Raw genomic sequence first — 12,624 nt, forward strand, 5'->3', positions numbered from 1 at the left:
AAAAGTGTAAGTTTGGGCCATTAAATCCTTCCATATATTATGTTTCATCTACCCACTTTAAATGGCCATTCATAAGGATTATAGTTTAGAATGCTGCAGTGTTGCATGTGGACAGATTTGTGGTCATTAGGGGCTGTTTTGGAACACCTGGTAGAGCACAGCTGCCTTAACACATGCCAGCTTCAACGTGTGATGTTCACTTTGAAAAGAGCTTTTGAGCTTGTGATCAAATGATGAGTGATTGAGGAATAGTTTGTGTGTGTCAGTAAGGGGTCCTTAGGGGTTTTATTGTTTACTTTAGTGTTGGCAGCGTTTATACAAATACAAATTGTTATACAAATCAACTTTATGCTGAAAAATGGTTTCCTGCAAAAAGTGGCAACCCTGAATATGCAAGTGTTCACAGCTTCACAGCTTCACAGGTTAAAAAAAAACAATAGATGTTTTTAATGTGTTAAAAGCATTTAAAGCTTCAGATGATTTAATAAGGACTGAGAAAGCTGTATAACATGATATCTCATATTTGGAAAGTGGTGACATCAGTGGGGAGAATATCAGTGTATGATTTATTGGGTAGTATTTTTTCGTACCAGAATACTCAAAATATTGAATGAAACATCATAAATTTTACTGTGTCAGTAGATTTCAATCTAAATAGTTATACATGGTACAGAACAGTACAGACTTTATCATTAGATTAAAAGTCTTTTGCTCTGAGTGACCTTATGTACTATAACTATATGTTAAAAATGTTTTTTTTTTCATTAAAACAAATGATTGAACATTCCATTTTGTCACCAATAATCACAACCCTACTAAAACTCATTTCAGTAATGACTGGTTTGGTAGTGACACTGTTGAGCAGAACTCAAAAACTGGCCAAAAAAGCCAAAAGCAAAGACAGCTTTGAACAGCTGTACACACATCAAATCTACATATTTTTATTAAAACACTAACACTTTACTTAAATGTTTAGTTAAGTTTACAGAAAATGTGTGTTTCAGTACAGAAAACCTTAACATTACTCACTGATTTTCAGATCAGTGCTTCCTGCTCTAAAATGCAGGGATGTGGCTGAAACAAGGTTCCGCCTAGGGACTTATACTTAAATATGAATGTAGTTTTTATTTATTTTAAAATTTAACCCATGATAAATCTAAATATTTCAGCTTTCAACATTTAAAAATATAAAAATTCTTATTTTTATTACTTTCACAAGTAAAAAATGTAGGGTTGGGGTTTGGGACAGCCACATCCCAATAGAAAGGAAATTAATGATGATTTTGCATATTTTTAACTTGTTACTGTGCAGTTAATTTAAAGAGATCCTTACAGAATCCTTGTAAATATCCAAGGTCTGAATACTTAATTGTTTTTTTAAATAAGTTGTTTTACTATGCGACCACAGTTCTAACTAATTCGGCAGAACGGTCCATAAATCCTAGGAAGACCCAAAAAAACTATGGGTTTACATAAATGTGATCGACTGACAGTGAATATTCACGTATTTTTATTTTAAGTGAATTTTTTGCGCATGTACATTATGTGAGCGAAAGAAAGTGCAGCTATGCTCAGGTCTAAGAAAGAACACATCACTGAGGGTGAACAGATTTCAATTTCATGCCTTTCTCTTTGTGTATGTGCAGGAGGTGAGTTACTGCCAGGGAATGAGTCAGATAGCTGCCATTCTGCTGATGTACATGAATGAGGAAGATGCATTTTGGGCTCTATCACAGCTTCTGACCGATCAGAAACACGCCATGCACGGTGAGCTCTCTTTACTCTAATGTCTCCCAGATACCCAGCAGCATATTGATATCATTATCTGGGCTATGCAGCATGTTTCAGGATGCAGAAATGTGGCAATAGCATGTGTGCTCTGAGGATGTGTCAGTGACCGAATGCAAACTTTAAGATTCACTTTTAATCATATATTTCTTTGATTGTTTTCTCTCTGCTAGGCTTCTTTATCCCTGGATTTCCTAAACTGCAGCGATTTCAGAACCACCATGACCAGATTCTGTCCAAACTCATGCCCAAACTGAAAAAGCATCTGGTAGGGTCACTTTTCACTTCTCATCTATGGAGACAAAATACAAAAGGCCTCCGAGTAAAAACTTAAAAAAAAAAAAAATAAAATAATGTCTCGGTGACTTTCTAGTGATTATTTTTTTCTTTTGCTCCTTTTTGGACAATTTCTTCATTGCCAGGACAAGGAGCAGATGTCCACTGGGATTTACAGCACTAAATGGTTCCTGCAGTGTTTTATTGACAGAGTGAGTATGCACACCGTGGGATGATGAACCATGTGCTGTCGTTTCTGCCAACTTTACTGGAGGAGACAAAAATGTTTATAACTTGAACAGCACTATGCAATGTAATGTACACTTATGCAAAAGTCAGAGACCACCCCTCATTTATTTAATTTCCAGTCAAAATGGCCAACTTTTTCTTGATTTGCAAACAGTTTTAATCATTTTTAACTAGCTTTGGAAACACCTCCAATGAAAAAGAACGTTACTTCATTTACAGGCTACTCGTGGTGCTCTATAGGCGACCCTATCAGTCTGCAGTGATAGCAGAGGAGGGTAAAGTTCAGAAACTTCACTGCTGGTCTTTAGCTCAATTTAGGGAATCATATGCTGTCCAAGACAGGAATTATTTATTATCACCCACTCCTAATTTTTCTGTGATATAAAGCTGAAGTCAGCTATTTGCCAGCTGCTTGTTTTAATTTCCCAGTTTCACCTTAAATGGTGCAGCAGTTCTGATGCCTGAGGCGCCAGAATGTAACTGTTGCACTGTTTAAGGTTGAACAGGACATTTTGCTAGCTAGCTAGCAAGACATTAGCATACTACTAGCAATTTATTACACTTGTTATAAAGAAAGAAACAATAATACATTTAAACATTAAACTAAGATAATACAATGTTTTCTGTACTTTATAACTGAAAAACGTATAAAATGTTATGTATAATAACACTCCATTTGGTGTGTGAAAAACCTCTGAAAAACCTCAGTTTGGAGGGTCATGTAGCCTTAACACTTTGTCCTACCCCTCATCTCAACAAAAATCATGACATCCTACACTAGGCCTGAACACACAAAACGTGAGAGGTAGGGGTTTAAGTGGTAGGGGCAAGGGGTGAATTGGATTGGGCCGGGCCATTCCCATAAGTTTCCAGAATCATTTGAATCATCACCCTTAGAGCACTTTTACAGGTCTAACGATTATCCCTGAGTGTTACAACTGGCACATGCTACACATTAGAGCAGCGTTGAGTACCATCACCAAATGACTGCAGTACTATTTGTGAAGTACTGAAAATGAGGCAAACAGAAAGAAAGAGAGAAAATTAGAGAGAGATAATGAGAGGTAATAAGAGATGAGAGAGCAAGGCGAAGAAAGGAGTTTTCATCTTTCTCTTCTCTGTGGGTCTTGTGGGTGGAGAAGAGGATGGATTGAGGCTGGAGCAGCATGTTATTAGCAGCGAGGCAGGGGACGTTTCAGTGCAATTAGTGAGCCAAGGCACAAAATCCTGCTGCCAGGGCTGCACTTGGGAGGGAAAGGGGGTATCCTGCTGAGCTCTGTGATAGAGGTGAGGCCACACGTTGATGTGGATCTGCAGAAGTCCAGCCCATTTATGAAAATGAAATATAACACTACATGTTGTCAGTGTAGTCCAAAATAGAAATAGGATATATTGCAATATATTTACAATACAAATCATTCTGTGTATTGGGCTTTACTGCAGCACAGACCTCAGCTCACAACTCAATCTTTACATTTACACAGAAGAGTCCCTACTATAATAATAATAATCATCATCATCATCATAACAACAACAACCACCACCATCATCATCATCACAACAACAACAACGCCAACAACAACACCACAGCTACCACCAAGAACAACAACAACAACAACAACAACAACAATAATAATAATAATGGTATTTTATATAGTACTTTTCCCAAGCTCAGGGCAGTGGTTTAAACTCTCCTCTTTGTGCTAACCACTTCATTACATGACTGCCTCTATATTTGGACTGTCCTCATCTAGCACTCATTAGTTTGCTATAAGGGGTCAACTGTAGATGGGTTTCCTGTTTGCAGACATTACTGAGTGCACACGCAGCCAAGGGGCAAAACCTCTTTGGTAACTTAGCCAGTCACAAGACAGTAACATTAGTCAACTGTTATAGTCTGCTTAGATTTCTAAACTCTTGTTGACTTAATAATAAAAGCCTGTCTTCTCCTTATTTGACAATATCAGGAGGATGGTGGTGCCATTAGAGTCACCAAGCTAAGTAAACAGTCAATTTAGTCAGCCAGTTAGTTAGGTTATGACCTACTTAACAATTAAATAATAAATGAAACAATTAAAACAAAGCTCCCCACTGCAGGTCCTATGGAAACAGACTGTAAAATGTCCAAAAACTAATGCGAAGGGATAGACTTTGACCATAGATATTCAGTATAAATGTGTTTTTAACCCGTATATGGCACCACACAGCAGATGCAGCTGCTTATAAACAAGTCCAACTTTTCTTACAGACTGACTTGTTCCTTCTTACAGACCCCATTCACGCTGACCTTACGCCTGTGGGATATCTTTATCCTGGAAGGAGAGAAGATCCTCACAGCCATGGCCTACACCATTCTCAAATTGCACAAGAGTGAGCTGCTTTCCCACATCATCTTTCCCACTGCATCCACTGCTGACAAGTTGCTGAGTCTGCCATCAAATAAAACTGAAATCATTCCCATGCAGTTACAATAATAACCCCAGTATCTGAGAGCAAATTTTTTGATTTGGTGGTAATCACAGCACCTTCTTTTCAGAGCGCTTGTTAAAGATGTCTCTGGAGGAGCTGAGAGAGTTCCTGCAGGAGCAGATCGCCGAATCCTTCGACCTCAGCGATGATATTGTCATCGAGCAGCTTCAAATCACCATGGCAGAACTACGTAAAATGAAGCTGGACCTTCCCTCTCCAGGTTTACCATGCATTAGCTGTATTTGCAATGATGTTGTTAGATGACCGGAGTCTATATGTTTTACAAGATATGCAATGTTTTATGTCCAATACTATATAGTGTCAGAAACCACATAAGCAAGTATGTTTAAGATTACGTAAAGGGGAATTTCATTGATTTTTCGCAATTTCTGCATAATTTAATCAAATAATTGAAGAAAAACATTTAGAGTGGTTTGAGGTGAACTGGTTAATTGTAGAGAATCTTACTCAAATTTCTTTACAGTGTTGTTGATAGGAACCTTGGGTGGCAATGTCTACAATGCTAATGTGGCCATTCTATTTGCTATCAAAAATGACCAGTAAACCTACAGATTTTATAAGTAATGTCAAACAATGTATCAGCCATCAGGCATTGGACATTTTACATTATAACTCAAAAGGTAGCTTTTTGAGCCAATAAATGCTTCAGACAGTTGGTCCCTATCACCACCACTATGAAAGATTCTGACTTGTTACATTTGTCTAGTATGGAGCATTTCACATCACACTACTCTGAATGACTTTGTGTACATCACTCGAGTTTCCCTTTAACTCAAGATGGTTTGATGCAAGTGTGTGATGATTTAGGTGTGTAGTTTGTTTTTGTTGACTATATTAGTCTATGTTTCATCAGCCAAGCCTGATGAGCTGCCACGGAAGCCGCTGGGTCTGGAGCTGCCTGTAGTGCTGACCCCAGTGCGACCCCCCAAGCTCGGCCAAACTGAAGACACCCCGGACAAGAGCCAGCTGGCCAAGCGGCCACCAGTTTCACTCCACATCCACCTGGACCAGGAGTCCATTCTGCCTGATCAAAGCTTCCCAGAAGACAAGCAGACCTCGCAGGACAGGGGGAACCTATCGCCCTTTCCTTCTCCTGACCCAGTCCTGGTGCATAACCAGATCCCTTTTGCTCCAGAGGGAATGATCGGCGCTCCTGAAGATGGTGGGGAGCAGCCACCCCCATATGAGCCTCCCAGAAGTGGAGTTCCACATGGGAAGAACTTGCCTGACATAGACTCTCCAGCCAAACATACATATGGTACTTCACCTCAGCATATTTCCCAAGACACTTCACAGCCTGCAGGGGGCAGCGCAGAGGCTGATTTCTCTGTAGTGACCCCAGGCAAAGTCCCATTGACATTGTCTGTAGCCTCAGTGTCTCGTCAGCCCTCAAACCTCTCCCAGTACGAAAACCACCCAGAGGCAGACTTGGGGGGGGGGGAGGAACGCTTGGTGAGCAGTTCAGCAGAAAAAGCCGCAACATTAACCCGAAACTCTGAGGCTGCTTTTAACCAATCACATTCATCATCCACAGCTGGACGGAGGCTACCCAATGTTCATTCAGACCCGCTGCTGGAGCGCATGCTCCATGCCAGCCTCCCCAAATCAGACACATTTTAGGCCAGAAACTACTTGTTCATTAAATTATTTCTGCATCCTTGCTTTCTGTAAGGCACTTAGGGTTAGACACGTCAGTATCATTGTTTATTATGAGCATCAAAGCTCCATGATCTGTTAGAGGGATGATGACTTTTGCTGATTCTAAAATCAGCAATCAATTATGTTTTAAGCATACTGTACAAAATGCACATAATACAACCCATACTGTGCCTGAACAGCGATGTTTCTGAAAACACAGAATTTTCAATGAAGTAAATACTGTTAATGGAATACCAGCATTTTTCAACCACATCTATATCTGTAGCACACAATTTCCCTATAATACAAAAAAAAGGAAAACCCAAATAGAAGCCATTGGGCAGTCAAAGGCATATATTGCTGTTATATTGGAACAAATCCTTGTATCTTCAAAATGGTAACTTTACAGGAGAAGGAAAAAACATACTTTTCTTTTAAAGTAAATCAATGGAACCAGAGTTTTTTACATGTAATTTTGGGCTGTTTCTTTTCTTTTTTTTGTAAAGGGAAACTGACATTTTCAAATTATGTCAGAAACTGAAAAACATCAAACATGGAGATGTAAGGTTTTGTTCCAACAACAGCGATATATAAAATTCAGCTAGAACTGGTTTTGCGGTATTTGAGGTAATATTTTGCCAACATAGTCACCAGAAAATCTTGTAACCATAATTGTTGCTTTTTCCATGTTACTCCAAGTCAGATAAAACTTCACTTCGTTTTTCTGTAAATTTTGGTAAAACATTCACTTGTGTCTCATTCTCAATAACTAAATAACAATTTGAATGATATTAGTTTGGGGACATGTGGTAAATTTTAAATTGACATTTGTAATTTAGCAGATGCTCTTGTCTAGATGAATGCAGGAGTTACGAGTCTTGCCCAAGGACTCCTATATAATTATAGCGCTGTGTGCTTTCCCAGGCTGTCATCCCGAAAAAGATTCAAATATAAATATAATACAGAATATGAAATGTGGCATAACCTATGCACAGGGCATATTTTATTTATTTACTTTCAATATGTAAACAATATGTAAAACAGTCCTTGTGCATGAAAATGTGCAGATGCGTGTTCTCTGTAGAAGATGTGTTGATTTATTTTTACTTAGAAAACAGCAAGACGTAATTTGACTGGAGCACCCAAACTTTTGTGTACACCTGTCTGTACACAGTGTACACTGTGTACACTGTACACAGTCTCAAATAGGACTGAAGAACTGCATTGCTTTAGTGCAGCAGTTTTAAAATGTTTGCAACATAAGCATGTACTTTCCGTGTAATTCAGCAGCTGCCCATTGGCTTCTATTGTGAGTTTCATGTCAGTTAGGTTTTCTTTTGTTTTATGAGTACTAGAAAACGTATCAGGATGATTTTCTGTGGTAAACAACTATATGATACAGGTGCATCAGATAGAGATTAAGATGAAAAACACTGATGTGTTCCTTTAAGTTCGCCAGTCTTCATTCCTCTCAGTTTAATGATGGTTTATAAGCACTGATGAACAAAATAGTCTTAATCTAACCAGATAAGCCTGGACAGGTGCTATCGAACAAAATGAAAAATCTGTAATATTTGAATGTTGGGGACGGGTCACGTCCTACGCTTCAAGGTCTTGACGAATTGTCAGCGTAATTTAAAGCTACTGCCAAGAAAAGGACTTGATAAACTTCCAAAGTGAGCTGGCTCACTGATTCAGAAGGAGCTACTTACACCTGCAGTGTCATCAACAAAGGCCTTCTGCATTCTCTTTTCACTGCTTTAATCTTAAACAGACTATTTAAACCATAGAGTGGTGAGTTTTCAATAAATGCCATTCAATTTTTACACCATCTCATTATATGATAAAATGACACACCATAAACGTGATAAAGTACGTCTTAAATTATAAAAGCTTCACAAAAAAACTTTTAAAGCAAGAACTCTTGGACATTTGCAATATAACTTTACTACGTTAAAGATTGTAATATAATATAATTATCACTTTACAATTATATTTGTCATTTTTTCTCTCAAACAGGCAGAATATTTTGTTATTTTTTATGACACGTCATCAAATGTTGTACCAACGGTTGTGAGGGAAGGGTTAGCCAGTGCTTTTGTGCGAGATGCAAGATTAAAAGCTTGCAGATGATGCTAAATTTTGACCTTTATGTACAGTACGTGTTAAGACTTGTTTTCCATTTGTGTGAACATTTTGTAAATGAAGGTAACGAGCTTTTTAAAGTATTGTATTTTAATGCTTTTAGGCTTTTGTATTTGTAGGCTTTTAGACATTTTGTATAGTAGAAATTATATTTATACAGGAGCTATGTTACTTTAGCAGGTTGTGGGTTGTTTTTTTATTTTATGTTCTCTTTCACATCGCTGTCCTAAATCCCAGAATTGTGTTCTGCTCTCTTATCAGCCTTGTACTTGTCCATCGTTAAAGAGAAAGTCCACCAACATTTAACATGTTTTGCATAATAAAATGATCAAGATGTAAACAAAGTCATATAGCGATTCAGAATTGTTCACAGTGGCGGTGACGTCTAATGCCTTTAAAAGCTCCCACACACAGAATGTTATTACATGAAGTGTTGATGAATACATTGTCTGATTCCTAGATATTGTTTCACAATAGCTTTGAGAGATGACCAAAAGGATATTTTTAAAAATGGTGGATAGCTACATGTAGTGTGTTATAAGGCAAAAACATAACCAAAGAAACTGTCTTTTCAGATTCATCACTATTTTACTGTTATCATCACATTACATGTCGCTGTTGGTGGAATTTATTTTTTTATTTATTTTGGTGCATTCATCTTGATGTATATACACAATGAAAAAGACAACAGGTTTTTGTCAATACTGAAAAATGGACAACGGAGATAGGAGGTTTTCTTCCGACAGCAGTGATATAAACACTTTAAGGCATGCATAGGTTCTTTGGTCATTTTGGATAGTAAGTATAATGGCTATATTTATGTTGTAAACATGGTTCCTATCCCCGCCATTGTAAACAATTCTGAGTCAGTATGTTTCTGTACAATGTGTCATTGCACATCAAATCACTCTGAGTGACTTCGTTTAGATCTCAACAGTTGAATTAGTCTGAACTTTAACTGCAGGCATCTGGGTGAACGTTTCAGTTTGTCTGGACTGCATTCAGATTTTTTGCAGTTACAGTCAGGTAAAAATAATAATTTCTTCCATAATTTTGAAGTAAAGAGCACCACCTGGTGGACATTTAGTACTGTGCTGTTTGTGTAGTACTCTGTTAAGGCAGTAGTTATTTCCTGTAGCATATTCAGTACATGCGAAAGAATTAGAAGATTGGAATGCATGTGTGCAGAAAGGTAGAAGCTTTCTTTGAAAGATTTGTGATGGAATTTGTCTTAAAACAGTGATTTACAAGTTGTATAACAATAACAGCAAAACATCTCAACAGTTTAATCATCTTAATGCTGTTTTAATTACCAGGGTGCTTCAGTGCTGCTGTTTGTGGGTGGACACCAAAACCAAACATGTTTCGAATTGCATCAGCGCTTTCATGCTATGCATTTGTCTTTATACTTTTGCTGGACATTTGGTGATATAAGTATATTTAATTCTATTTATGATATTGTAATTTTAATCAGTGCTTTAGTTGGGGTCATATTCTTGCTTTAAAGCAATGCATACAGTCATTTTTGTAGCCTAATTTAATTTCAGTAAACTTATAGTGCCAGTATCGGCTGGTCAATAACTATATCTGCGGTGTCATTCATCCACTCAGTCGCTCGCTGAGTAGCAATGGTGCACCCCTACTAAGTAGGCCTATATTTACACATTTACAGCACATGCAGTTCATCTGTGCTCATTTCAGAACAGATGATCCTCCATCGGTTTTATAACATGTCTTTCCTTTTGGGCTTTCATTTCACTTAATGAAGTATGGTGTTTTTTTTTTTTTAATAATTGTACATTTCTGTACATTCCTTTATAAGGAGTTTTGAGATCTCCAACCAAGATGCTTTGGTTTTATTTTGTCTGTGCATTGTAAAGATATTTGGCTTTACAAATATGTTAAACTTTTGATTGGCAGAAGTAGACAGTTTCTGACCATAGCTGTGTCTGTGTTTTTTTTATTTTAATTTTTTTATGATGCAATGCTGATTTTTATCAGAGCAAACATGCCATTGCAGTCCATGGGCAGTAGGGGGCTCCAAATACACATATATTGCCCAACAGATGGCCCAATATCAATGCAACAGAATGGCTTTCTGTAATGTTTAATGAATTCTGATGCCAGTAATTGACTCTCCTAGTATTTTAAAGCAAACTAAATGTCTCATTGTACTATGTATAACTCAGGCTGTCTATTTCAGGTAACTTATTCCACAGTCCTCAGAGAGGCCAGAGAGACATGGGGAGGATGATTCAGCAGTCCGGTTGATTTCCTAAACCAGAGCCTTAGACACGAACCTGGCTCTGGCTTCCCTTAGGAACACTGACACTATGTGGTGACATATGAGTTTGTGTGATTGATTCCAGCCTTTGCCAGACGGTGAGAGTCATGCATCATCATAAAGCATCAGTGAGAGGGAGAGAGATAGGGGGCCAACAGAAATAGAGCAAGACCTATAAAGATGATACATCATCTGTCTTGGCTATCAGAGAGCAGGTATCTGCACTTGTGGCTCTGCATAGAACAGCACTCTGAAACATTTTGATCTGTGCGGACTGGGCCAGGTTACATTGTACAGTACTGTCCAGTTGATTGAACCGGTCATCAAACACAGGCTTAGATCTCTGTTGACCCTGACCTTTAAAATTAATCTATATATGACCTTTTAACCATAGAATGACCAGATGTCTTGTATTTCCAGAGACTCTACAGTATTGGAGCTTGATTTGGGGGTTTCACTTCTGTTACGCTACCTTTAGATGAGAAAATTGTTTTTTGTTGCTTTTTCAATGCCACAATAGAGTCTTCAAACAATAATCACCATTTGATCAAACACTTTGTAACGTGGGTAATTGATCACAGAACACCAACAATGCTCAAATTTTCTCAAAACTGAAAAATCAGAAAACTCTCTTAAAAATTGTATCATTTCCCACAAAATGTGTTTTAACACAAGAGCCCCAAAGCAAAAAAAAAAGAATGTACACCCTGAAACATGAAAATTCCTTTCAATTAATAAAAAAATAATAAGGCCATTTGCTCTCAAAACGTGCCACTCCACTAGCGTTTAACATTACATGGCCGATATGATGTTAAAGAGCCAAATCTGCCTCACTTTTTCCCAAAATTTACCGCTTGCTCAGTCCATACTGTCTATATTTGGAAACTAAATTTTGAATTCATTGTTTTTGTGAAAACCCACTCATTTACGCATGTCCAACCCTTTGAGCAGGTTAGCTCCACCCATACACACTGAAGTTTCAATGTGATGAGTGTTTCAACCTGCACTGCTCTTTAAATGAGGCACAGTACAGGGGAGCCAATCAGAAAAGAGCTCATTTACATAAATCAGTTTTAAAGGTACAGTAACAAAAGCAGCCGATTTAGATCTAAAGGATAAACAGAGGAAGGATAATGGTCGTGTGGTCAATGGTTTGCAGTACATAAAGCCACACAAATGTTCTAAGTGGAACTCAGGGGAAAATCAAAATACAAGGCAAATGATAGGCTATGGGCCCTTTAACCTAAAGGTTTATGTTATATTCATCTGTCCAACACACCTCTGGACAAATAAGAAGGTTACACAGAGTCCCAAGAACTCTTGCTGCGTGGCACACAGTCGTATGTAAAAGTTTACATGTTTTGCTGTTTTGCTAAGTGAAAATAAGTTAAACTTGCACTAGAGAGCCACAGTTCTACACATGTTGATGCACAATTATTGTTTATTGACTGAAATTAACATATTTGAGTACATATTGGGGGACTTATTAAGTTATGATACATTTTGTAATTTTGTTTTTTCCTCCAATATTTTAAACTATATAAATAAAATTTGAAATAAATAATAAATTATTTTATTATTATTATTTATTAAATAATAAAAAGAAAATAAATAAAAATTGTGCACTTCACGTCATATGTAAGTGTTCCCTGTAGAGGGTCTCTTAACACATTTTCACTTAGAATATCAACAAAAGCACCATTATAATTGAGGAGAGCATCTGAGAGCCGGCCTGAGGGACTGTAATGACATAA

General features: G+C 37.6%; 1 protein-coding gene across 2 annotated transcripts in view; it reads left to right on the forward strand.

The window, feature by feature from the left end:
- si:ch211-288d18.1 (USP6 N-terminal-like protein) overlaps nucleotides 1-10,716 on the forward strand; it is a 54,221-nt gene extending 43,505 nt beyond the window's left edge. For both annotated transcript variants that reach the window (XM_017716432.2, XM_017716431.2), the window contains exons 9-14: nucleotides 1,647-1,767; nucleotides 1,962-2,056; nucleotides 2,211-2,276; nucleotides 4,584-4,683; nucleotides 4,850-5,002; nucleotides 5,657-10,716. In XM_017716432.2, coding sequence (XP_017571921.1) covers nucleotides 1,647-1,767; nucleotides 1,962-2,056; nucleotides 2,211-2,276; nucleotides 4,584-4,683; nucleotides 4,850-5,002; nucleotides 5,657-6,423 — 1,302 coding nt within the window. In that variant the 3' untranslated portion in view covers nucleotides 6,424-10,716. The remainder of the gene's footprint in view (nucleotides 1-1,646; nucleotides 1,768-1,961; nucleotides 2,057-2,210; nucleotides 2,277-4,583; nucleotides 4,684-4,849; nucleotides 5,003-5,656) is intronic.
- The last annotated feature ends 1,908 nt before the right edge of the window (nucleotides 10,717-12,624 follow it).

The sequence above is a fragment of the Pygocentrus nattereri genome, chromosome 25, assembly GCF_015220715.1.
Source record: "Pygocentrus nattereri isolate fPygNat1 chromosome 25, fPygNat1.pri, whole genome shotgun sequence".
Classification (NCBI taxonomy): Eukaryota; Metazoa; Chordata; class Actinopteri; order Characiformes; family Serrasalmidae; genus Pygocentrus; species Pygocentrus nattereri.